At 33.0% G+C, this 27,918-nt stretch overlaps 1 protein-coding gene and 1 long non-coding RNA gene across 4 annotated transcripts in view; both read left to right on the forward strand.

Annotated features, from left to right (window-relative positions):
* Vha100-2 (V-type ATPase subunit a family protein Vha100-2) overlaps nucleotides 1-27,918 on the forward strand; it is a 78,534-nt gene extending 50,616 nt beyond the window's left edge. For 2 of the 3 annotated variants that reach the window (XM_076791673.1, XM_076791672.1), the window contains exons 2-15: nucleotides 5,079-5,219; nucleotides 8,568-8,747; nucleotides 9,096-9,224; nucleotides 9,338-9,420; nucleotides 11,025-11,054; nucleotides 15,267-15,393; nucleotides 16,604-16,780; nucleotides 17,818-18,030; nucleotides 18,899-19,112; nucleotides 20,241-20,667; nucleotides 22,690-22,817; nucleotides 23,850-24,082; nucleotides 25,266-25,657; nucleotides 27,435-27,918. In XM_076791673.1, the coding sequence (XP_076647788.1) occupies nucleotides 5,103-5,219; nucleotides 8,568-8,747; nucleotides 9,096-9,224; nucleotides 9,338-9,420; nucleotides 11,025-11,054; nucleotides 15,267-15,393; nucleotides 16,604-16,780; nucleotides 17,818-18,030; nucleotides 18,899-19,112; nucleotides 20,241-20,667; nucleotides 22,690-22,817; nucleotides 23,850-24,082; nucleotides 25,266-25,657; nucleotides 27,435-27,531 (2,547 nt within the window). In that variant the 5' untranslated portion in view covers nucleotides 5,079-5,102 and the 3' untranslated portion in view covers nucleotides 27,532-27,918. The remainder of the gene's footprint in view (nucleotides 1-5,078; nucleotides 5,220-8,567; nucleotides 8,748-9,095; nucleotides 9,225-9,337; nucleotides 9,421-11,024; nucleotides 11,055-15,266; nucleotides 15,394-16,603; nucleotides 16,781-17,817; nucleotides 18,031-18,898; nucleotides 19,113-20,240; nucleotides 20,668-22,689; nucleotides 22,818-23,849; nucleotides 24,083-25,265; nucleotides 25,658-27,434) is intronic. The other variant, XM_076791674.1, reaches the window with a different exon arrangement.
* On the forward strand, nucleotides 13,085-14,485 carry LOC143356199 (uncharacterized). The gene is made up of 3 exons (XR_013082628.1): nucleotides 13,085-13,303; nucleotides 13,420-13,804; nucleotides 13,848-14,485. It is a non-coding gene; the product is annotated as an uncharacterized LOC143356199 (long non-coding RNA).

Here is a 27,918-nt window from a genome sequence, read left to right on the forward strand (position 1 = left end):
AAGGATCAGAAAATGTTAATTGACAGCGTGTGCGCGACGCGTTCGCGCCAGACGGCCATTGCAGCCTTTTCGCGACTCGCCAGGGCCGTCGCTGTGCGTAGTCGACGTTGGTACCACTCAAGTATGTCTTTGCTTACTATGCTTAATTAAATACATTTTTTTTTGTCTTTTTGGGTGCCAATCATTACAAAAGATTATAAAAATACGAGTTATATTCACATGTCATTGTGGAAATGCTTAATAAAGAAAATTGAATACAAAAACTTACCTATTTCTGATGTAAACAAATTAAAAATGTTTCCGCCTTGCTTGACGCTTGTTCCTGGTATCCCGATTTTCAATAATAAGTGTCCAGCAGTAATCAGCAAGCATCGCACATAAGTCTTTTCCTTTGTAACGTTTTTCCATTGTTGAAATATCTTGATGAAACCGTTCTCCATGTTCATCACTCACGTCACCGAGGTTTGCAGGAAAAAAGTCTAAATGCGAATGCAAGAAATGCATTTTTAACGACATGTTGCATCCTAGCTTTTCACAATTTTTCAGAAGTTTATTCACTATGGATACATAGTTTTCTGATTTTTGTTTCCCAAGGAAATTTTCGATTGTTTCCACAAATGAAGTCCATACTCGTTTTTCTAATTTATTTAATTTTTTATTAAAATTTGTGTCATTAATTAACTTTCTTATTTGGGGTCCGATAAATATGCCTTCTTTTATTTTGGCGTCAGAAATCGTCGGAAATTTAGTTTTTAAATATTCGAATGCAGGCCCAGTTTAGTCCATAGCTTTGACAAAATTTTTCATTATGCCTAATTTTATGTGTAACGGTGGCAAAATCACGTTCTCTGATTCAACAAGATATTCATGTTTTATATTTTTTGTTCCTGGAATTAATTTTTTTCGTTGTGGCCAATCTTTCTTCTGGTAATGTTGATTTCTTGCTCTGCTATCCCACTCGCAAAGGAAGCAGCAATATTTTGTATATCCGGTTTGAAGGCCGAGTAATATTGCTATTACTTTTAAATCTGCACAAATTTTCCACTTATATTTGTTATATTTGATTTTACATAATAAAGTCTTCATAGATTCATAGCATTCTTTCATTGTTGTTGAATATGCAACGGGGATGGAAGGATATATGTTTCCTATATGCAGTAATACAACTTTTAAACTTGATTTCGATGAATCAATAAATAGCCGCCATTCGGTTGGAACATGTTCAAAACCTAATGTTCTTGAAAGTGAATTTATGTCACTACAAATGCATAGGTCATCGGACATACAAAAATATTGCTGCAATGTATGCTGCCGGGTTCTGAAGTAGGTGATTTTCGTTGTATTGTCCAATAAATTCCACTCTTGTAGTCGCGATCCTAAAAGTTCTGCCTGGTCTTTCGTTAAATTTAAATCTCTTACGAGATCATTGAGATCTGACTGCGTTATTAAATGTGGTTCTTTTGAATAAATTGCAGTATACTCTTCACCTTCTTTTTTTTTCTCCTTTTTCTTCTTTTTGTTTTTCTTCTTCTTCGGTAGAGTAAAATGCCTCAGGTATCATTGCAGGAGGTTTAGGCACAGGGAATTCTTCCGAATGCATAACTGGCCGAATAGCAGAAGATACATTCGGATACACCATTTTTTTCTTTCCTTTTGCGTTGAACCCACATGTTTTGGTTAAACAAAAATAACAATCTGTCACGTGATTTGTAGGCTCCGTCCATATCATTGGTATTGCGAAAGGCATTTGCTTTGTATCACGTCTCATCCACGCTAGAAGACCCGAGGCACAACGCTGGCAGGAAGTATGAGGAGCCCAATATTTATCCTGATCCCCAAGTTTACATTGAAAATAATTTTCATATGCAAATTTTAATGTAGGAGTTATATTTCTGCATTTTGATTTTACAACAAATTCACCACAAATATAGCAGAAAGAGTCCGGCAGATTTGTACACCTTCGCGACATTGTATTATGTAAAATAATATCAATAAATAAATATATAAATATATATATAAAAAATACACACACGCACACTACACTATTAAAATACACTACTAACGTAGGCTACTAAAATACATATATTATATGTACAAAAACTAAAATACTATAAATAACTATAAAGTTTTTTATAACGTTTTATCGCGCAGAAATGCAGATTTAAAATGCTTAACACGACTGACTTCGACAAATTTCAAACCGAAACTGAGCTCAGACATACGAAATTTTCTTACAAACTGCAGCCTACAGACTACAAAATAGTTACAATGAAAGGAAAGACAGCAATGCGGTGACTGGAGTATTTTATTTTCAGTAATTGTTGTCTTATCTTTATAACTGTAATACCAATGGACATTCAAGATTCTTCCGATTAAATTAAGTCCAAACACTATGTAAATGGGACTATTTTTATCGATTTTATTGATCGAAGTACACAATTAATTAATTAATTAACTATATTAAATCGATAAAATGTCGCGAAAGTGTATAAATCAGCCGGACTGTTTTTGTTATATTCATGACGAAATTATTTTAAAATCAAAACAAGGAATGCAGTTCCAGCATTAATCTTTCATCAAGATATTTCAACAATGGAAAAACGTTACAAAGGAAACGACTTATGTGCGATGCTTGCTGATTACTGCTGGACACTTATTATTGAAAATCGGGATACCAGGAACAAGCGTCAAGCAAGGCGGAAACATTTTTAATTTGTTTACATCAGAAATAGGTAAGTTTTTGTATTCAATTTTCTTTATTAAGCATTTCCACAATGACATGTGAATATAACTCGTATTTTTATAATCTTTTGTAATGATTGGCACCCAAAAAGACAAAAAAAAATGTATTTAATTAAGCATAGTAAGCAAAGACATACTTGAGTGGTACCAACGTCGACTACGCACAGCGACGGCCCTGGCGAGTCGCGAAAAGGCTGCAATGGCCGTCTGGCGCGAACGCGTCGCGCACACGCTGTCAATTAACATTTTCTGATCCTTCTCGTACATTAAGGGAACCAAATACTTTTCGTGAATGGTTTCTTTACCAGAAATGTCTGTAGAATGCATTCCTGTATAGTAAATTCCTGCTAAATAAAGGATTTTTCACATAAATACAAAAATAGAGCGTACAAAGTACCCGCGTCGGCACATTTTCAAACTTTAACAACCATTTACAACTATTAGGAAGTACATAAAAATATAATTACCTATATGAATATGTAGAGGAGAGTCCCCTCTATCTCTTGACTCAAATTTGAACTTTCTCGCGTGTTTAGTTTTTGCGTAACACGTCGTTTCGTATCAAAATCGGGCATTTTTACAAAAACCAAAATTTTTCGAAAACGTTGCGTGATGGAGCAATTCTACTTTCAGATTCGGTTTTAGGATGACAAAGTGTATAAGAATCACCCAACAGGTATTGCAAAATTTGAAAAAAGTTTAATTTTGTTGGACAGTGTAATCAAAATATTCGGTTCGAGAGAGAAAACCTAATAATAGGCAACAAAATGATCTCAAGGTTATTTTTTTTTAAATTTCAAGATCATAGCGTGTTTGAAAAATGAGACTACATACTGGATGATTGGTGGAGTTTGTGCCTGATTTTCAGAGATCTCAAGCTTGTTTGAGGAAAAAACACGCAGTTTTTAAGAAAAAGAAGTTCACCAGCTCGTAGAACGTTGGGAAACAATTGCAGAAAATTGTGGTGACTACATAATTGATGGCAAAAGATGATTATAATACTATGACCTTCGGATGAGATTGAATATAAGAAAGTAAGAGTAATGGATCAAGACAGTGAAAAATGACTAAGTCAAAGATTAATACAGGAAAAATTACTTTATAATGTTCAAAATGGTTTCTGTTAACGTCTGTGCATTTTTGTAAATCATTGAATTTGTTTTACCACCATACATAACTCCCGTTATGAAAAAAATGTAACTTCCGTTTAAATAATATTGAAGACGACCTTGAAATTTCGAATAATGCAAGCGATACACACAAACCACATAATTTATTATTATGTTCTCCGATAAATAAATAAATTTTCATTCAAATTAATACAGTTCCAGTTACGCTATTTCGAATAATTGCAGTTAAAATATTTTCTAAACTAATGATTTTTAGATATTAACAGGTTCATACTTTTTTTATACAGAATTATGAGCTGGATCGACTAACCTAATAAAACAAATATGATTCCATTAAAAAAGACAAATTTGACCTTGATGTGTCCCCTGCGCACCTTCACACAAAAAACTAATCGCCAAATTACGTCGCCCACGAAACCATTTAACTTTTATCTGTAACATTTTCCACTAAAATCATTATTTATGCAGTAATCGAAGTGGTTTCAATTACGTGCTCCGTTAGGGTGGCTCTTATTTTCGACTTTTGAATTTTGTCTATGCCCCCCCCCCCCCCCCACACGATTAAATGCTGATAAAATCGTTTTCCTTGACTGTATTGTCTAAATTATTGACTGTGTCAAAAAACATGTTCAACAAAGCTTGTTCATTTGGACAGGCTGCGTCTTTTATGTCGTATTTTTTTCATACAACAATGGTTTTTGAAAGAATTAAAAAAAATGTCAGACCAAAATCAGAAATTTCTTTGAAATATGAAAACTGAAAGGTATTTTCGTTACCTTTTATCAATAAACAGTAACTTTTGATCTTACGGAACATACTATTTTTAATTGTAATTTTTAATTATTTGCAATTGCTCCGCCCTGTATATCTTCTACATATACTTTAAAGATATTTGAAAAATATGGTAATTTGTATGGTACTTGTTATGACATTGAAGTATATTATCAAGGTCATCATTCGGAACAATTATTTCCTACACATGTTACCGCCGCACAAATGGGTTAAAAAATTCTGATTAGAATATATTCTTTTCGTCGTCGTATCTATCTGCCAATGAGAAACAATAGTTGTGAATCATGAATAAGACAAAAAAAAGTAGATTGCATGATACATTATACGGTTAGTTGTGTATCAGTATTAACTGTAACGTACATTAAAAATGCAAAGTACCAATTATTAATGTTTTACTGTTTCTTTATTTTACAGGATAAAACATAAATCATCTACAAGATGGGGTCGATGTTCAGAAGCGAGGCGATGGCTCTCTGCCAGCTGTTCATTCAGCCAGAGTCTGCCTATCAATCCGTCTCTGAACTTGGAGAAACCGGTACTGTGCAATTTCGTGATGTAAGTCCTGTTAGATAGAATCTTGAATTATTCACTTTTATCGCTGGCATTAATCAATCGCTCTAGCATCACTTCAGTAATATCATTCGCCTTTGATAATTCAGTGATAGCCATAACTAAGTCGTGACTTATCAATTTTCTTTTATATACGAGGTGTGATCCAAAAGAAACCGGACTCTGTCAGTTTCGTTGTGACGGTATCAGATAAAATTTGATGGTTTGCTGGCCACTATTCTACGCTCTTGCTTGTCAGTCTACCAATTTTCATCGAGCTGCGGATATTTTAACGCGTGCTACATGCAATTTAGTAGAACTATGAGCACGTGGCTCGGCGATTTAACAATGTACCCTAAAATGAAGAGGAACCGGACTAAATTCAAAACGGTTCTACTAATCAGGCAACCTACATTTGATTTCCGCTTCCTTCGCAGTAGTTCCTTTCCGCGTTAGTATAACGATTCCAACAAGAACTGTTGCAACTAGTTGTTGGAAATCTTTTTCTTCGAGTCTTCGCACCAGTTTCTTCGCGTGAAGCGTCTGTTTTGATTCAATGCGAACTTTTTCTACATTGTAAAAGCGTAGCTCTTTGAATTGCAACTTCACTTTTGGAGCCAAGAAGAACTTGCAAGGAATAGTCATGCTGAAGCAGTATTAATGTCTCTCTGGAAGATCTTTGCAATTTGACATAAAATTTCACGTCCATCCTTTGTTTTTCCAAGCCGAATGACAAATTACAAAGACAGGTCAGCACAACTCTACAAAATTATTTGTGACACATATTGAGACACTCGCAGCTCGATGAATTTTGGTAAACTAGTGCACAAGGGTACAAAGAAGTGATCAGCAAACCCACCAAACAGTAGTATCTCAGACAGTTCTATTAGAGGTGCTATATTCTTTGTAGTGTGCCGAACGTAGAGAAGGATAGTGATTGATAAAGGAAGAGGGACTGGGTTTTGACTCTTCCGACTCTCTGCTCCTTTTTTTTTTCCGTTCGCCGGCCTCTTTCACTCTTGAAGCTTTAATCACTTATTACACGAGTGATTATAATCGTATTTATATCGTGTTTGGTATCATTTTAATTAAAAAAAAAAAAACGAGACGAATGCGACGGTAAAAGTTTCATAAAAAAATAAAAAATTAGAAAAACTGCACTCTTTTGCTTCGTTGGCTCGGTCGTCGAGCGTGTTTACCGTTTGAGTTTTAAGAGGGATCACTTAGTAAAAAGAAAAGAGGGATAAAATTTTGATATTTACTGTAGAGACCTTTGCGACAATTACGAAGATAATCCTATTTATCCTATACCTTCACAAGGAAGCTGACAGAGTTTCTTTTCTATCATATCTTGTACTTTTAAATTCACCTTTTTGAGAATCCTCTTAATGGGCTAAAGATAAATAATTAATGATTTCAATTGGCCACTAGCAATTAGAATTTAGATGGGGTGCTTATAAGTAGTCTACAGACTTTTATGCAATTTCCCATTTTCACAGGTTGCTTTTTAAAAATCGAATTCAGAGAATAATTTTTTTGCCGATTAAAAAATTTATTATAAGGAGACTAAATTAAAATTTTTCTCGTCGTTTAGAATAGGATTGTTACTATAAGGTTGGTATTCAACGTTTTAAAACGCCACTTATTATTATGTTATTCAATGGTGTATATAACCTTTTTTTATGATTAACAAGTAGAAGTAAAAAAGGACTGGAACTTTTACCAGTTATCACTGCAGTAAATTCCCGTACAACGCGATCAAAAAATTGTTTAAAATAGATATTACTGTATATACAGGGTGGGGCATTTAAATGGGAACACCTAAATATCTCGGTTGTTATTAGTCGTACAAAAAATCTCCACAGAATAAAGTTGTACTGTTTCAAGGGGCGAATTTGATGATGGTAAAAATTTTTTCTCAAGGTCATTTTTTTACAAGATTTCAAGGTTATCGATATTTTTTTAAATGGAATCATATTTTTTTATTATCGCTATGTGATAGCCGACGTCAAGACGAATCCAATGATCTATAATATTATGACCGTCACGTGACCTTGAGTACGAGAAATTCATAAAAGTAGAACACTTGATGTAAACAGTGAAATAACGATGACATGATCCCACTAGGGTTTCAAGAGATGTTCTTGAACCTTGACTAATGACTGTAAACACGCTTACAATAAATTATAAACACTGATACAAATTCTTCTCCTTGTGGTGACTCTAATCAGTACGTTTAAGAAATTCATCGGGATTTATTCGATTGTGAAAGATAACGTTACTTTTCTGAAACGATGGTGTACAGTGATGCAGAAAAGGTAGAAATTATTTTAGTTTATGGTGAGGCTAAAAGTAACTGAGTACAAGCATTTTAACTGTACGCAGGAAGATACCCTGAGAGAAATTATACTTCTCGACAAAGTTATGACCGCATAGTTCAATTGTTTTGTAAAACAGGGAGTATTAAATCACTGAACAGAAAACGATCAAAGCCTGCTCCTGGAGAAGATGCCGAAACTTTTGTATTGGCTACAGTCAATATTGATCCTACTACAAGTTGTCGAAAAATTGGACGTTCTTTATTCTTTGTTCTTTATTGCAACGTCATAAATTTCACCCACAGCATATTTCCTTACATCCGGAGCTTCATGGCAACGACTTTGAGAATCGTGTTGCTTTTTGTACATGAACATTGTAGCAAATACAAAGACATGAATATTTTATGATGTTCTCTTTATCGACGAAGCTCCTTTTTCTAACCATGGACAACTGAATACACATAATATGCATTATTGGTGCACTGAAAACCCGAAGTGGCTTCGACAAGTTGTACACCAGCGCCCATGGCATGTAAATGTATGGTGTGAAATCGTTGGTGATAACAAACTCAAGGTCACGTGAAGGTCATAATATTACAGGTCGTTGGATTCGTCTTGACCGCGGTTATCACATAGCGATAATAAAAATATATGATTCTATTTAAAAAAATATCGATGACCTTGAAATCTTGTAAAAAAATGAGCTTGAGAAAAAAATTTTACCCTCATCAAATTCGCCCCTTGAAACAGTACAACTTTACTCTGTGGAGATTTTTTGTACGACTAATAATAACCGAGATATTTAGGTGTTCCCATTTAAATGCCCCACCCTGTATATTCATCTTTCGCGATAGCAAGTTCATTGTATATTTGGCGTACTGCTACATAAAATAAATGTATACATTTTTTTAACGGTTTTTTAATCGCGTTATACAGGATTACTCTAAAAATGATGCGTAACTTAAGCACAGCAACTTCACGGCTCGTTCAATATTTATTTCATTATAATTTCTGTTTGTTGTTGATGTCATCATAGCTCAACGGCGATGTCAATTACTTCCAACGAAAGTTCGTCAACGAAGTCCGTCGGTGCGACGAAATGGAGCGAAAGCTTCGATACATTGAAGCAGAAGTCAGAAAAGATGGTGTGCCAATCCAGGAGAACCTGACCGAGTTACCGCGTGCGCCGAACCCTCGAGCCATTATAGATCTCGAGGTAAATGTTTTTTTTTCAGATCTAATTATTTAACCCTCTTGTTCATAACCATAAAATTTCACCCTGTTTGATGACCAGCGAACCCGTGCACCCACCTACCAATGACCGTTATTTAAAATCCTGTGCCGACTTTTACTTTCACTTTCTACCTGAAACAACTGTATGTTGTAATCTCGCAATTTAAAAAAAAATTTATCCACATAACGCAGCACTGGGTGACTTTGTGCGTCGTGGATCGACGGTAAAGACTTATGTACTCTACAATACTTATAGAATATCGGTCGTCAAATCTACAAATTATGAGACATTTCTGAGAAAAATGTACATTGTTATTAATTGTGATTGCAGGCGAATCTTGAGAAGACGGGGAACGACATATTAGAGCTGAGCCAAAATGCGGTGAACCTGAAGAGTAACTATCTCGAGTTGACGGAATTACGGCACGTGCTCGAGAAGACCCAAGTGTTTTTCACGGAGGTAGCTAAAGTAGTTCAGCAGCTTTTGCTCATAGCATCGTCCTCCTTCGTGTAATCGATGTTACCGTTCTGACGGAGAGTCAAGATTCGTCTCATCTTCTTCTATATCAACAGGAAGAGGCCAATGACTCGATCACCAGGACGCTAACTAACGAGGAAGCACAGAATCAGACCGTCACCAGCCGGGGACGTCTTGAGTATGTTGCTTTTTTTTATCAACTATACGAAATATTATAGGAAAAGCTGCCTGTTCAAGAAAGTGTTGTTTAAGGGGCCATTCTGGTTGTCGAGGCGGTTTTTTCACTATTTTTTAGAAATTTCTCTCAGGTAAACCATTAAACTTTTCGTATTAGAATTTCGCACAAATATTTATGGGTATTTGAAGTACGCAAGTCATTTTCTTTTAATGCCACTTTTACCGCTGGGTGCAAGCTACCAAAACTTTGCTGTACTTCGAGTTAGATAATGTTATACAACTCAACCATTTTGTAATTTTATGTAATAAGAAAATGTGAAAATACAGCTAAAATGTTGCTTAATGTTCCCTAAAAAAATCTTTTTTTTATAGTATCTTTATATGCGAAAAATTATATACTCCATTTTATTAGGTTTACAGAGTTGCATACCCATTTAATTTCACGAATTCAAATAAATCCTTTTGCACACATATACTTAAAGAAACTGCAAAATATCGATTTTATAAAAATGAGTAACCAGAATACCCCCTTAGTTTAGTCATGTAACAACACGCAGAAAATAAGGCAACTTTTAATCATTTCTTTAGAAACTCTGTACGCCATGTTTTTATTATATTTTTAGGGTTTCTTATTACTAGGCAGCGGATTTTTTAGAAGAATTTAAAAATAGTATTATACTCCTTCTGTCCCATAATAATAGTAGCAAGTGGATATTTAAACGGGAATTATTGGCGAATGCTGCTGTAAACTATGTTGTGCGAAATTGCGAAGCCTTCAATCAAAATCAATGTTTCATGATATCTAACATTTGTTTTGATACATCTTACAAGTTTTAAATTAACCTAATTATTACGAATTATAATTATTTTTCTAATTTCATCCGCAGATTAAAATCAATTGTTTTATTTCAGATGAATATCAACCCATTGTAAACGTAAGATTCTACCTACAAGTTTAAAATGCAGTAACGAAATTATTGAAAATTCCAGAAACTATCTGGACACTCAAAATAAAAATTAGGAGTATTATTTTTAATTTATTGTTTAATTTAATCTAGTTTTTTTTATAATAAATGTTACGTTCTATATTTATATTCTTTTGCTACTATGATATTATTATGGGACAAATTGAATTCATCAACTGCTACTATTATTATGAGACAGAAGGAGTTTTATTTTCAACCTATTAAACATAGTAAGAAATAAATTTCTATTTTACACCAGTTTGTTGCAATTCAGGTAGAAAGGCTTTATTTTGCATAAAGATCCGCTGTCTATTTATTACACGTCTTTGAAAGCAGAAAACAATTTTTTAAGAAACATGGCACTTATCCAGATCTGCAAAAGTATTTTGGCACGTAATCTCGGCGTTTAAGTTGTTTTGCGATTTGTAGTATAGCGGTCTTTCTACTAGCATAGAATGAAAAAATCGAGTAGTTTTAAATTGCTAATGAAATTGCAGAGTATGTGAACCTAATTTCATGAAAACGATGCGGACTTGATGTAATGATGCGACTTTAAACAAAAATTGACGTTGCATAAAAAATTCTCATTTTATTTTTGTGAAAACAATGATTAAATTTGATAATGTAATTACGAATTCAGGTTCAAATACTGTGGAACACATTTATTTACGTGAGTATAATCGATCTATTAATGTTTGAATCACGCTGCGTACCAATTTGGGAAATTTGGTATCGAGAAAAACGCGTTTAAAATTTCATGTAACTAAAAAAAGTGTTTTGAAAAACTTGTAGCTGTTTTTTTGCTACACTGCTTTTTCCCACGCACATAGCAGACCCGCCGTCTTCCTCATAACTCTTGCGATTCAATTTGTTCGTGTCTGGGAACTGTTTATTGTTGCTTAATTGGCGGCATTCCTACCATTTATTTGCAGTCTGTCACACATTTCAGAGAAACGTCTGCTTTTTCAACCGATTTTAATATCATAATTAGACTGCGGATTCTTGATCAATTGCAAGATACGGGAGCCAGATGAACATTTTGTTCTTTCCTTAATAATTTTTACAAGTTGAAAAGAGCATGTCGTTATTTTTCAATAATTTGAATAGTAGTACTCTTTTAAATTGTACCTGATCATTTTCGTTATACATGCATAAAATCCGCGATCTAATCATAATTTGTAATCGCCAGAACAGCATTGTACGTCACCCTAAAAATGCCAACAGTCGCAAACACCACGGTCTCAACAATTTTAATGTGTGAATTAAAATTTGTCTTTTTTTAAACATTGTAAATGCTCATTATTAGTTTTTTAGATTCAAATTGAAAGTTACGAACCAACACTCTTCAACATATACTTGTGCTCATATTTCAAATGTTATTCTGCAACATGGGGAACATATTTTCAACATACGATATTATTGATTTGTGCAAAAAAAATCTATATTTCCAATCGGTTACGCGAATTACCACTCTTAAACTCATGTTCATATTCGTTCTAAATTTTGAATTTTGAGTCTACATTTTTAGAAATCATTCGAATAAATTTGATTTTCAATACTATAGAATGAACATATTTTTGTCTTGTTTAGAACACGTTTTCTAGTGAATTCAAAACCACACTTATTTATGCTTATTTATTTAACCACACATAATGCATAGATTGTTTATTGTCGCATTGGTTTCAATACTTCTATTTTTTAATATTTAATGAGTTGTGCCAGTATGAAAACAGTTAAATATTAAATACATCTTTATATGAATTTTGTTTATTATTATGTGAAGCATATATGTTTACTCCTAAAATTGGAATATCCTAAACGATTCACTGTAACAGGGGTTGGTCACATTTTATTTGAAATAAGATAAGAAATAATCATTTGAAATAATTAATTATTTTAAATACTTCAGTATTTTTATTTTCCAAACAACATAAAAAGTTTATTTTCAGTTACATTCTTCAAATAAAATAATAAATAATTTCACCTTTTTTCCAACTAAATTAATTATTAAATTTACATATGCCAATTTTTGTAGTTTAATGATTAAGGTTTAGCTGCATTCGTATTTAAAATTGTTGACGCAGTTGATGACGTTGTCGACACAAAATAAGTAGAATTTTGGAGAGTACAAATTGTTTGATCAAATGAAAGGTGAAATGAAAAATTATTTGGATTTTATTTGAAATTCAAATAATGAAATAATTTTGAAAAAATTATTTTGCTGTTCAAAGAAACTAACATATGATTATTTCAAACGACATGTAGCCAAATAAGATAATATAATAATTTATTTCGATAATGCCTAAGCCTGCACTAGAATTAATAATAATATGGTAACAATTTAAACATATTGAGAAAACAATTTAATAATTACAATAATACTATGATGTAAGTAGTAGTAATATTGTTGCACAATTTTTATAATATGCTTCACAAGATTATATTTTAACAGCATATTCAACATTTGTTACTAAGAAAAATGATAGTTCGTAAAAGTGGAACTATAATCATTTTATTACGTAATAATACGCATACAACATAGGAAAACAATAACTAATAGTTACATTCTATGACAGGAAATAAGAACATTATGTAAGAATGATCTTAAAATGATCGTAAAGATCTGAAATAATAAAAACTACAGTAAACGGTATACAAAAAATGTATCTATAATTTGTAATTTGTCTAACAAATTTATTATTTCAACGTTACACGTAAATACGTATGTAGCCATGCTTACATAATGTTTTTATTACCTCTCGTAGAATGTACTAACAAGGTTTGATAATTTTATTTTGAAATGCAATACATGCACATATGCAATAATACACATAACAGAAATAATAATCATATGTATAATAAATAGTGGCTTGAGTGGAAAGTTCTAAAATGAAAATTCAAAAAAGAATATTAAATATTGTTTTCAACTAATTATTCAATTCGTGCACCTAATCATGACGTCAATAACCAAAATTTTTTACGATATTTAATGATGTTGCACTTTATAGTTTCATCGCACATTTGTATGTCTCAAGTGCAGATTAATGTATGATCACCTAAGGACATAAAAATCTATAATAATCTTGCTATTTGTCAACAAAAATATTGAAGTAGATTTTAAAAGGAATTGAATTTAATATGTTCTGAGTGAATATACTGAAAAAGTTTATATGGTAGAATTGACCAATAACGATCAACAATTTCGCTGTTACTGACGCATATGTTAAGTTTAATTAATTGTTGCTATACTCCTGTCGATGCGTCTATTACGTTTCCGTTTTTATCGAATATCTGTTACCGTAATTTTACGTTTAACTGGAGAAAGTTATACTGCAGTCATACAGTATGATAAATAATTAATTATGTTGAACTAAACTTTTTCATGTTAAACTGTAATAATTCTACAGATATTTCGTGGTTGTTGATAATATACAATAATATAATAATGTATAAAAGCTGGAAGCTTGTATGCAAAGGTGAAAAACTAAAAATGAATAAACTGAATGAAAAATAAAATTTCATTAACATGGAACATATTACTCGCATTTGAAGAACTTCATCGTAAATGTTTCGTTGTAGTGTGTGCAGTTTATCTATGCACACTTGTTATGAAACTGTTAATTCAATTCACTTCGCACACCGGTTGTATATTTTCAAGTTTAACACAACTTAATGTATGTATGTATATAGGTACTATTCTCGTGAGGATCAATTAGACCAATTGTGGTTTTTTGATAGGACTCACTAAAGTTGTATTTTTAAAAATCAAATTAGCATGTTTTTACGAATTAATTATTAAATAATTATCACAACACTTCGAATTGTGACATTCTAATGAAAAACTGTAATGTGCATATAAAATAAATTTTATACAACTTGAAACAGTGATTAAATGTCATTAAATTATTCGGATGTTGTTAGAAAATTAGGTAAGAATTAATTTTAATAAAGAAACATCAACATACGACCCAACCAGAGATGATTTGAAGGACTAAAATTCGATTCGATCCAAAATTGACTCCTACCTAAATCATATCAAACTATATGACAAATTGTGAACCAAGACATTAGGTTGCTAATAACTAGAGTGTGGATTTTATGCATTTATGAAAAAAATGAGCAGATCAATTTCAGAACAGTGAAAATATTTAAAGAATTTGAAACTACTACTGTTACATTGTTTTTGATTTATTATAATTAATGAGAAAAGAAGTAAATGTGTATGAAACTCCAGTATCTTGCAATTAACGTACACAATTTTCATTTTGCATAAAAATCGGCAGTCTACTAATAACCCATAACAGTGGTTGACGCGATGCTAAATAATTTATTAAAAGATAATAAGGCAGGGGACCAAATTACTGTGTCTATATTAATTATACTTATTTTTAAAACATAATGGATATTAAAGAAGGCATATTAAATTTTTTCATTAAAATCAGTTAATATATACGTTGTATATCTCTTTTTTAATATTCATTATGCTTTAAAAATAAGTATAATAAATATAGGCACAGTAATGGGTACCCCCACAGTAATGGGGTTCCTTAATCTATAATATTGTCTGAGCATTTATAAGATTTCCGAGTAGACAAAAACTGGTTATCAAGCAGCTATCAGTGAAATACTCAAATAGTTGGGATTATAAACATCAGTCGATCGTTTTTGGTCATTTCCAATTTACCAGTAAGTGTTTGTCTTTTTCACTTTGTTTCTGATGCGAAACCAATTGGAAATACATACATACGCGATCTTGTTTTAAAAAATTATATATAAACGATTATTAACAAATGATTGTTGCATACCCATTATATTTCATTTTGTATCATTAGAAAGTAACTTTTAAAAATCTGTCTTTAATTCGACGGGATTTTTCTTTCAGATTTGTTGCTGGGGTAATAATCCGAGAACGTGTACCAGCTTTCGAGAGAATGCTATGGCGGATATCTCGTGGAAACGTATTTTTGCGTCAAGTAGAACTGGACCAGCCGTTAGAAGACCCAGCCACTGTTAGTCCATACTTTTCTGTTCTCCTCTGAAAAATAGTTTTCATTTTCTTAAGGGCCAAGGGTAGTCACTTTTGCAGAGTCAGCAGGACGGTAACTGCTCTATAATTTCCGTTCACAGCCTTCAGACACAGACTTAAGATCCGTCTTGATCTTGATCCGACGAGTCTTAAACTCTTAAGTCTGTGACTAAACTTGTCACATTTTTTGCTGTGTATTATCGATATCATGAATTCTGACGCAATGGCATAAAAATGCTTAGATTCTGTGGCACATTATCAATTTTTGACCTACTTCTAACACTTATTTTAAAAAATATCTGCACAATCTCGTCAGCTCATGACCAGCGCGCGCTAGATTGAAGCTTCCTCTTTCGAACGAGCCCCTTCCCAGCGAAATATTCTCATATAAGGACAAAAAGTTGAGACACGCGAAACCATTTTTCGCCTAATTTTGTCAGTAATGTGGTCACTCTACCTTATCGCGAATCTACGGAGTCTTGGCCCTTGAGGAACGTTTTCGTTAGATAATATTCACTGTAAACAATTCTATTTTTTTATAGTGTTATTGCATTCATTTGTTTAATTTAACTAAATCAGTTTAACCCATTCAGGATAAACAGTATCTTTCGACCCATAGAGCCTTAGAGTATGTAAATAATTTAATTACTTAAATAACAAAAAGTCGATACATAGTTTATTCTCTTAGTATTTAAGACGCTATTGATACATAGTTTAATTTCCTGAAGAAAATAGTTTTAATATTTTAAGAGATATTTATACGCAAAGCGTTAATAAACACATTGACAATAACACCTTTTGCATGGAAAAATTGAAAAGTTATTAAAACTTTTAACATATTAAACGTAGAGTTAATTTTGTCTCGCTTTGCATTTGACTTTTTAATGTAAGTTGAAATTCACAAAAAACGTCTGTGCATAAGCAAGAGACTTGTTCACCTCATTTCTGTTTAATCTGTTTCAATCAAATCTATTAAAAGAGTATAAACATAGTTGTATAAATACTTTTTGGATCCATCTTATGTCATTTATGCTTTGCTTAATAAAGACGCCATAGTCCGATAGTTTTCAAGCTAAGATGATGTATCCTTGATCATAGATTTGTTTAGAAATCGCAAGTTAGAATAAACATCATTCAATTATTTCATCATCGGTAGTCTGACCTAGGCGTTTACGATTAACGAATTGTTTTAGGGGAACAATATGTACAAAACGGCGTTTGTTGCCTTCTTCCAAGGAGAGCAGCTGAAAAGTCGCATTAAGAAAGTCTGCAGTGGTTTCCATGCTTCTTTATACCCATGTCCGCATAGTCCTACGGAACGCAGTGAAATGCTGATAGGCGTCCGCACCAGATTAGAGGATTTGAACATGGTGAGGCTGTAATATTCGTTAAACATTTTTGTTATTATATTCTTCATCCCGATGTGGTGATTGTTAGAATCGGCTTTGAATTTAAGAAGTTTAACAATCGTGTTTAAAAGCAGAGCGGTGATACTAATTTAATTAAAATACAGCACGCTTTTCATGGTGTAAAGTAATCCATAATTAACCTTTTTCCATAGTTATCCGTAATGATGCATTAATTGCAAGATGCAGGCGTTACATGGACAATTATTTTTTCTTAACACTAGAACTACCGAGCACTAAATATAACGGACAGATACTAATGCTTTTTAATAATCACAAAAATAGATTTCGTTCATTCATAAGAAAAGTGACACAACTCAAAAATTTTTTTAATTATTTTCATTGATTCACTAGCATTGTAGTCGCTCTAACTTTTCACAGTAAAAACGTCACAACTCTACTTCAACCTGTCAACAATTATTCGCAGGGAAAACGACATAACTCAAAATATATTCGTAAAAAAAAATTATAATAATAACTATATAAATTGTGGTGTACTTTATAACTAATGTACATGACAATTAACCCAGTGTCTATATAACAACAAATTATTTTACATTTCTAAGTCGGTTATGTACAATAAAAAAAGTTGGCAATTTTAGGTAATTTTAAAATGGCTTTCCTGTAAAATTTTCTTTTTTGATTTTTGTCACTTTTCTTATGAATGAACGATTTATTCAGATTTTTCTCTAAAACATTCTAAAAATTTTTTTGCGATTGAAAGTACCATAGTTTTGACGATCAAAGCTCTCCCTTTACAACAACCGCTTCAAATTTAATGTATTGAGTTTTTTCTGATGTTTTACTGAACTTTCAATGAAAGTAACATAAGGATCACTATGAGATTTTTACACGACCGAACTTGTTCTTCGTCGATCGTATCGTTGTACGATCTTCTTAACGAAATTACGACAATCTAATTATCAGTAGGAGCGTGCTAATACATTATGGAACCACTGTATGCAATGTGAATTTTTTTCATCTTTTCGCTTATTTCTTAGGTTCTCAATGAAACACGAGATCACCGTCAACGTGTGTTGCATAATGTAGCTAAAGAGCTGCCCAATTGGACAATCATGGTTAAAAAGATGAAAGCGATTTACCATACGATGAATCTATTCAACATGGACGTTTCGAAAAAATGCCTTATAGGAGAATGTTGGGTACCAATATCCGACCTGAATACCGTGAGAAACTGTCTTGCTGAAGGATCGGTTAGCATTCAAATGAAATTGTCCAGAATACAGTAGAGTCTCCCGTATCCGAATGCCCTAATATTCGAACGTTCTATTATCCAAACAGCGTTTCGCAGCGATATTTGTATATGTCGCGACCATTATAACATAATTTTGCACCTCTGAATAGGTGGAGATCTGTTTAAAAAATAGACTGAAAAATTGACCTTGATCCTTTTTTCAAGGTCAAACTTTTTTATCGCATCCTATAGTACCCATCACGACAAACAAAAGTCTCAAAGGAACCATGGATAAAATAGTTTACGAAACTTTAGAGTCGTTTTCTAAGAAAACGGCTGACTTGAGACTCATAGTTCTCTTGAGACTTTTGTTCGTCGGGATGAGTAGGAACTATACGATGCAATAAAAAACAATTTTGACCTTGAGATTCAATTGCGATTTGCAGTCCATTTTTTTAACAGATCCTCACTCAGAGATGCAGAAACACGCTATGTATAGTGATCACGACACATAATTTTGAATCACCCTGTACATATGTATGAATAGTTTCTAGTATTCAGTCGTACGAATCTTAATCGTAGCTAGACTGCGGATCTTTATGCAAAATAAAAAATTGTTAATTAATAATAATTAATAAAATAATGGTCATAATTATTTATTAAATTATTGTTTATTAGCTAATTAACAGCCAACATGTTTTGGGATCCTTAAATATTATACGAATTTCATAGTCTCTAGATTTTGATTTAAATAAATGAAATTTAATATCAAAAAAACGGTTGTTCTGTTATCCGAACACTTTTGTGTTTCTATTAGTTCGGATATGGGAGGTTTCTGACATGCTTGAATGATTGTTATTGTTTTGTTATTGTTTCATATTATTCAGCGTACCTATGGTAGTACGATGCCATCTTTCCTCAATGTTATATACACAGACGAGAGTCCGCCAACGTTTAACAGAACGAATAAATTCACGAGAGGTTTCCAAAACCTAATTGACGCGTACGGAGTGGCATCATATCGTGAAGTTAACCCAGCACTTTATACAATTATCACTTTCCCCTTCTTATTTAGTATCATGTTCGGTGATGCTGGCCATGGTAAGTAGAAATTAAATTGCTTGATAGCTTATAAGAAAAAAGTATAATGTGTCAAGTTTCACTCTTTAATTTAAGCGAATGTTCCGGTTTTTTATCTTTTAAAAATTGATTTTTTTACTTTTTTTCTCTAAGTATTAGTGGTAAAGAATATGGGTGCAAAAGGATTTGTTTGAATCCGCAAGATTAATGTAGTTATGGGCGTGTGAAGTATGCATCTCCCATTGCGATATACATTCATTGCTTTATACATTGTGTATATTAGTTCATAGTTGAATCTCTAAATGTGGTTTTCTTGATACCTCTTTTTTCGAAACAGGTGCTACAATATCTCAAGTTCTAGTTAACTAATTGACTTGAAACTTCGAGAGGATTTTCAGTAAATACCCTGATATCGCACGAACTAAAATTAAAAGAAAAATCGTTTTTCCTTTATTTTTTAAAAGATCAGTAATTTGAGTTAAGAACGTCGCCATTTTGTAAATAATTAAGACTTAATTTATTTTCTTTTGGAGTATTGGCACATTCATACTGATAAATATACTTCAACAGTCAATACATGTATTTCAAAACATACTCTTTCATGATTTGATGATTTCAAACGTTCGTGCCCGATCATTCAGAAACTTCAAAAGATTTCTTTCAAAGAAAAACCCTGCAGTTTTACAAAAAAGGTAATCCACCAACTTGTAAAACGTAGGGAGACATTTCAGAAAATGGTGGCGACTATATGCAGTAGACTTTCCATTATTCAAACTGATCAAGAAGTTATTGGTGTTCTGATGTTAGAACTGTTACTTAAAGACAATAATTCCTCACCGGTTTGTACAATAAGTCGTGTTGTTTATGGATCGTCTTAGATCAATCCTTTTATATATGTGAACCCTATTTGAATAGCAGAGAATTCAATCAACGATGGTTCAGATAATCAAGGTTCTTGTAGACATAATTGATTAATAAAATTATTATTTCAAAATGTAACTATTTGAGTTTTATTTTCAAGTCTGGCACGAACTTTTGCAACTGTCTAATACATACTTCTGCTTTAGCATACCTCCACAGAAAAAGTAAATTCTAATGAAGTATTGACTTCAACCTTGAAATTCTAATGAACGTTTATTTTTAATGCAGGTGTAATTATGACTCTGTTTGGCCTGTTTATGGTACTAAAGGAGAAGAAATTTATGGCGCAAAAATCGAAGTCCGAAATTTGGAATATATTCTTTGCCGGTCGTTATATTATACTTTTAATGGGTATATTTTCTATTTATACCGGCCTCATCTACAACGACGTGTTCTCAAAGTCCATTAACCTGTTCGGATCTAGTTGGGTCATATCGTATGATATGAAAACCATAAATAGTGCTGATGCCCTTCAGTTGGATCCGGCTGCTGATAGTGATTATAAACAAACACCGTATCCGTTTGGTGTGGACCCAGTTTGGGTATTAGCTGAGAACAAGATTATATTCTTAAACTCGTACAAAATGAAGCTGTCCATCATCTTTGGAGTTGTGCACATGATGTTTGGCGTCTGCATGAGTGTCTACAATATTATGTAAGTTTAATTATTAAAATTATAGCACGCGCAATAGCTGAGTATTTCCCTAATAGTTAATTTTGAAAGTCTCATTCTTTACGAACATTTCAAAAAACTTCTTATGTAAATATTCGCGTAATTACCGAAATTATTTATAACATTATCAACTAGGTCACAAGCTGTAGGAATCATCATTTAAAACTTTAGAAACGTTCATCTCAAAATTATATTTTAAAAACGGTGTGTGTCTATAACTCTCGATGAATACATTTACTTCTGAAGGAGTACCATGTCACTCTTCGTAGAGTGTGACTTGGACAACGATAGAAAATGATTCTAAAATTAATTATAAATAATTAGTGACCATTTTTTCCCGATAAAGTATGCGAAAATTGTGTTTTATGGAACTTCTACAGGGTGTTCGATTACAGATGGGAGAAAATTTAAGGAGTAGTTCTTCATGACAATATAAGACAAAAATGAAGAATAAAAAAAATTCCGATTTTGGCATCACTTTTTAAATATTAACAATTCATTAATTGAAACAATGAAATTATCGAGTAGAAGGGGTCAATGTTCTTTCATTTTAAAATCAGACTCACAGAAGTAATTTATTCGTGATCCTCACGGGAATAAGGGCATAATTTATTCGGGATACTCACAAGTGCAAGTATCCACAAAAATATCCACAAAAACAAAAACAAAAATCCACATATCTGTTGATCGGGCTGCCGCATTTTAGGCTGTTTTTGAATTGTTAATAACTAAAAAATAAAGCCGAAATCGCAATTTTTTAATTATTTATTTTCGTCTTATATTATCATGGAGCCCACCCCTTAAATTTTCTCCCACCTGTAGTCGAATACCCTGTATAACGTTCATCCGAATTTGAGTTTATTTTAATTTATTCATAAATTCATACCAATTTTAATATTTTGACTACGTGTTCTTAATTTCTTGAAAACATAGGTATGAATATCAAACCACGTCAAAGCAATTCAACTAATTGTGAAAACTGATGTTTTTCACAATTTTCAGCTTATTTTTGCATTTTTATTTACATATGTTCGGCAATTTTCACCATTTTTAATCGTTTATAATTCATAAACCAAAATTAATTTTTTAGCATTCATATAGTGTGCACCATGAATTATGTGACTGACTATATGCGATCTCTTACCTTAATTGAATTAATGTTATTTTTCATGTACTATAAGTTAAATACAACTATTACTCAACCAAATTTATCACAAGGTTGGGCACGTTTCATTTGAAATAAGATAACAAATAATGTTTTGAAATAATGAATTATTTTCAATACTTTATTATTTGTATTTTACAAATAATATAAACAATTATTTTCATTTGGCATTTAAATCAAATAATGTTTTATTTCAATTATATTGTTGAAATTAAATAATAAATAGTCTCACCTCAAGAAGAGGTTATTGAAGTAAATAAATAAATTATTAAATTTAGATGTTCTAATTTTTGTAGTTTAATGATTAAAGTTAGCCAACATTCATTTTTGAAATTGTTCTTTAGTAAACGAAATAAATAGAATTTTTGAGAATACGAATTATTTGATCAAATGAAAGATAAAATGAAAAATTATTTGAATTTCATTTGAGATTCAAATTATGAAATAATTTTTAAAAAATTATCTGACTGTTCAAATATAACTGTTCAAATATGACTGTTCAAATAACATATGATTATTTCAAATAACATGTAGCCAAATAGGATAATACATTATCTTAACGATTATTTTTCAAATAATTTATTTCAATAATGCCCAAGCCTGATTTATTATACACTTCAGTCAGATTTAATAAGATACAATTGAAACCTAATTCAAACCTGAACTGAATTCAATTCGTCAGATATAAGTTCACATAATCAGAAGATACGCCTTTTTGGTTAATTTATGTCACGTAATTTCTTATAAAAAATCATATTTTTCATATGGTCACTTTTTTTTTTGTTGCATGCTGCATATGCTCTATCAATGCATTTATAACGATGTTTCTTTCTTTCCAGGTATTTCAAGAAGTATTCAAACTTCTTTTTCCAATTCTTGCCACAGCTCCTCTTTCTTATTGTGTTGTTTTTCTATCTCGTAGTGTTGATGTTCGTCAAATGGGTTTTGTATAATGCTGCTTCAAAAGGTAAAGATTCTATTTTCAATTTATTTAGCTATCTTTTTAAGTAAACCAGTAGAAAATAATGCAGGTGTAAAACCCATCGTCTGCATATAATTATTTCTTATTCTTTTCTTCGATAAGAAAAGTCACAGAAAAGAGAAAACATAAGTAAATTATGAGTTAAAACCGTACTCCGTTTTATGGGGTTATTTATATTGAAATAAAGTTAATGTGCAAGGTGAATGTGTAAGGAAAGATGTTTCAAGTTTTGTTCAATACTGCAGTTGGTTCAAAAAGCAGTCGATGCTCTAAATTTATAATAGTTAATACAATATATTTTTAGTAACAACAAAAATATATAACAAATTATAAAATCTACAAAAATTAATAGAACCCTATTAGAGTACCAGAAGCATGAACAGCGTCTTGGTACATTAACTTATGCTTTTCGAAAAATAATTTCTCCGAAGGTCATTTGCAGGTCAACATTCAAACAAAAACAAGTTCAAATGTATATAATCTTTTCATAAGCCATAACTTTGTACTAATCGAAATATGTGAGTTTACAATGTGAGTTTGAGAAAAAATCTTTTCTATTTCGATAATTGTCTCATTGAAGCAAGATTTTTCCCTTACATGTTTTCTCGTATCATTACTAATAACGACGACATGTCAGGTGAAAATGTTAGGTAATTCACCTTGCATATTAATGCAGTACAGTTCTCTTTCGATATAAGACAAGAATGTTTTTTCGCGACAAGAAAATCTCTATCCCCTCTTTTTCTTTTGAAGTTGTCCGCTCGACTCCGCCTAGCACCAGAACGAGAGGGTATGTCGTATTTTATCATTTTCCAACGAATTATCATCCACTCAGGCATCCACTCAGGTACAATGACAAACCGAATAGGTACCCTTTTCCGCAATACGTCGGAAGCTATCCCGACCCATTGTCTTATATCGAAAGAATGTATTTTCTTTCTAGTAACAAATTTTATTCATAGTCATAAAATGACTTATATTTATTGATACTTAAGTGTATTGTATTTTAATTTTCAGACCTTGCTTACACTCCAACATGTGCTCCATCTGTTTTGATCACGTTCATCAACATGATACTGCAAGGTCACGCGACTATGCCAGCGGGGTGTCCAGAATACATGTTCCCTGGTCAAGCCATTGTTCAATATGTCTGCATTGGTGTTGCTTTAGTGTGTATACCTACGATGCTCTTTGGAAAACCTGTCTATTTCTTAATATCAAGGAGCAAGAAATCCGAAGGAAAGCTTCATGTAAGTGTACACAATAAGAGCATCTATGTCATTGCTGTAACTAGTTTCGTCACACGCTCAGTCCAAAGTAGATGCACCGAATTCCACGAAGGATGACTATAGTCGTTCTAATCGTATGTGAGCGTCATCTATTTGAAATGCGATTGTTCATCTAATATTTGCGAAGATGGTCATTATTTCAGAAGTAAATATTGTTTACTCGAATAGTCCAGGATTAAGCGAACTGTAATTTTATTTATCTTTTATACGTTTGCTCGCGTTCGACGTTTAAACGAGCACGAATTTGTTGGGGGCGAATGAGCATTCGTTCGTTTGGTTAAATTCAGTAATTGTTGTCTTAACTTTTCAAATGATGCACCAGTGGATTGTTGAGATTTTTCTGATTGAAGTAAGTCTAAACAGGACGTAAATCGGACTAGCTTTATTCAGGGTGTCCCAAAAATGAAGTAAGTTTGAATGAAGTAAGTCATTTGAAGTAAGTTTTTCCTTCGCGAAAATATTCTCCGTGGCTTTGTTAAGGAAGTATTAACGAAAACATGGACCAATCCAAGCGCGGTTAGGGCGGAGGGATTCTGTCTTGGGCAATGCCAACACAACTCCACGCTCAGCGGAACCTGTAGTTGCGCCCTGATTGGTCTGTATTTTTCGTTAATAACTCCTTAACAAAGCAGTGAAGAGCATTTTCACGCAGGAAAAAATTACTTCAAATGACCTCAGAAATCGCCTCTTTCAAGGAAATATATTTTTGGGGCACCCTGTAGACTTAATGTAAACAACGAAATTAAGTACATACATACGTATGATAAAGTCTATGAAAGTAGACTGACTTACGCCATGTTCGGACTCATTTTAATCGGGAAAATCTCACTAACCTACTAGTTTCACATTTGACAAGGTAAAACAAACATTAGTGAATCTGAAATTTTCTTTATTGCACATTTAATTTTTACGCTCGTGCCATCCTTTTGAAGTCTCGAACCTCGAACCTCAACCGTCAATACTCGACAAACTACGTCTATTTCGTCGTTGCTCACTACAGTCTTGTTCCGATATACGGCGAAGGCTCGAGACCGGCTTTCGCTGTATATCGGATTAGGTATGGTAGGATATTAGGCACTTTTTACCATCTTATCTGGCGTTTAAGTGAGCACTACCGTATAATCGACTGATTCGATGGTTTCAGAGCAATGGAACACAAGATATCGAGTTACAGTCAGACGCTACGCAAACGATAGCTTCAACTAGTGAACCAGCCGCAGGTGGTTCTGAACATGAGGAAGAATCGTTCGGTGAAATTATGATCCACCAAAGCATTCACACTATAGAATACGTTCTTTCGACGATATCGCACACTGCCTCTTATTTGCGTCTGTGGGCCTTGTCGCTAGCCCACGGACAACTGTCAGAAGTATTGTGGTCAATGGTATTAAGGAAAGGTCTCGGCGCTACAGAGGGCAATTATGTATCAAGCGTGCTGTTGTTTTTAACATTTGCTGCTTGGGCATTCTTTACCCTCGCTATTTTGGTAATGATGGAAGGGTTGTCTGCTTTCCTTCACACCCTTCGACTGCATTGGTAAGTAGAAACGCAATTGCATCATTGAATTAGTGTCTCATTAGTGTCTTCTAAGTACAGAGCTGTTCAGTGTCTGCCCGTACGGCAGAGATGGGCAGTATGTAAATAAAAAATTATTCAAATATGTTTTAGATAAAATACACTGTATCTTTTGCTGTTTAAACGAGAATTTATCTGTAACTTTATCTCTCAAGCGCTTGGTTTGGAAAGTTTATTCGTTTGTCTCTCCGAAAATTTTCTGGTTTTCTAAATGTTCTAATTGTTCATAAAAATTCAAGTCGTATGGTCCAATATTACAAAAATTATCGTCCTTCTAAGAGTGTCCGAATATTAGAGTCACTGCACGTACTACGTACTTACGTATTACGACGTACGCATTACGACTTGGCAACGTCGAATCAAGATGTCGGTTATTTGAAGTCAAATAAAAATGACGAATAAAGATACATGTGATTTTTATCTCTTCGGAATGCTCGTCACGAATGACACAATCGAATAAATCGTCCTGCTACATTGAGCTTCGAATAAATCTCAAAGTTAAGATGAAATCGTTCCATTGAAATCTCACATATAAATTTCCGTAGCCAAAATCTGACGGATTAAGGATAAAAGATAATGATTAAAGATAAGTTTAAAACTCTCAGCTATTTCTCACAGATAATGCCTCTCGAATAACTTCTCGCCGCTAAAGACGTTGAATACGCATACACCGTTATAACGAAGTATACTTTGAGATTCAATAAACTACAGATGACGAATGAAATTTCTGCAGAGTATCTTACAGATAAACTATGTTGAATATATATTTAAAAAAATAAATACAAATAAAAGATAACATAGATACGATAATAAAAGATAGGTTATTTTTATCCAAAAATTTTAGATAAAAAATTGCCCATCTCTGTCGTACGGGCAGCGATTTTCTTGCCCTGTGCCCGAAGCCACGCCCCTGGGGGCAAGGCTGCGTGCATTTGTCACGTGCAATGTCACGGCCATGTGGCCAGTTGCGGCTGTGCTACGGCTTATCCCCACTCCGCTAAGTCACTTGCCCGTAGCTTTGCCCGTAGCTGTGCCCAAAGTCGTCAGATCAAGACTTGTTCCCCCACCCTAATTTCCCCTTCTACCACACTATTTCCCCATGCTTCCCCCACGGCCCGGTCCAGTGACGCGTTTCGTCTCCGTTGTGCATACTCCGGTACTGGCGAAGAGAGGATAACTTTTCCCCTCAATTCGTGCTCCCTCCCCTCATCTGGCGACACTGACTGTGCCCACGGGTATGGGCGGGCGGCCATGCCCGCTGATAGGCAGGTTGAGCAGCTCTGGTCTAATAGAAGGGCGTATGGTACATTTCATTTACAGGAATAGAAGAATTCATTCTTCTATTGCTCAATTCAGCAATAGAAGAATTGACTAGTGTAACGTACGGACTTCTTTCACTTCGAGAAATTAAATATTAATTCAATATTGAGATAGTAGTTCATTAACTGCAAACATAAAATCGGTACATCATTGTCTTTGATACTGGCATACAAAAATCATTTGTAGAGAATATCTCGATAACTATTAGTTTTTCACCCCATATACAAGATTCAATTTTCCCTTCAACCATAATGAAGCTTTATGATAAAGAAACTGAAGGTGACTTTCATATTTCGATAAAAAAGCAAAATGTAAAAAATCTAATTATTACATTGTATGCTACAATTGAAACCATACTAATTATGCTAACAAGTAATGCGTGTTTGATATGTTAACTATTGTAAGTTATTTATTTCAGGGTGGAATTTATGAGCAAGTTCTACGATGGTCAAGGTCACCCCTTTCAACCATTTTCTTTCAAAAGTATTTTAGACGCAGAGGACGCCGAAGAATAGACAACTTCTGGTCGACAGCAATAATAATAATGCTGAATAGACCCGTACACCGCATCGTGTGCGAACACTTCTTTCTGTTTTGTAGAAAACAGAAAAGTACAAATTATAACACGTGAAAAGGAATGAAAAATGTTATTGGCAACGTATTTTCTACGAAATTGAATGGTTAACCGATTGTGTGTTAAGTTTCTATAAAATATTGTTCCTTCGTAAAAATCATGAGGTAACATCATTCAATATATGAATATATTCTACATTCGTCGACAGTGGTTTGACAGTCATGTAAATTATGTAATCAAATTACAAACTTATGTTTTGAGCAAGAATATCTTTTTTTTTAACAAACATAATGATTAAAATAAAAATTATTTTATTTGAGAAAACTTA

Source organism: Halictus rubicundus, chromosome 8 (genome assembly GCF_050948215.1).
Source record: "Halictus rubicundus isolate RS-2024b chromosome 8, iyHalRubi1_principal, whole genome shotgun sequence".
Classification (NCBI taxonomy): Eukaryota; Metazoa; Arthropoda; class Insecta; order Hymenoptera; family Halictidae; genus Halictus; species Halictus rubicundus.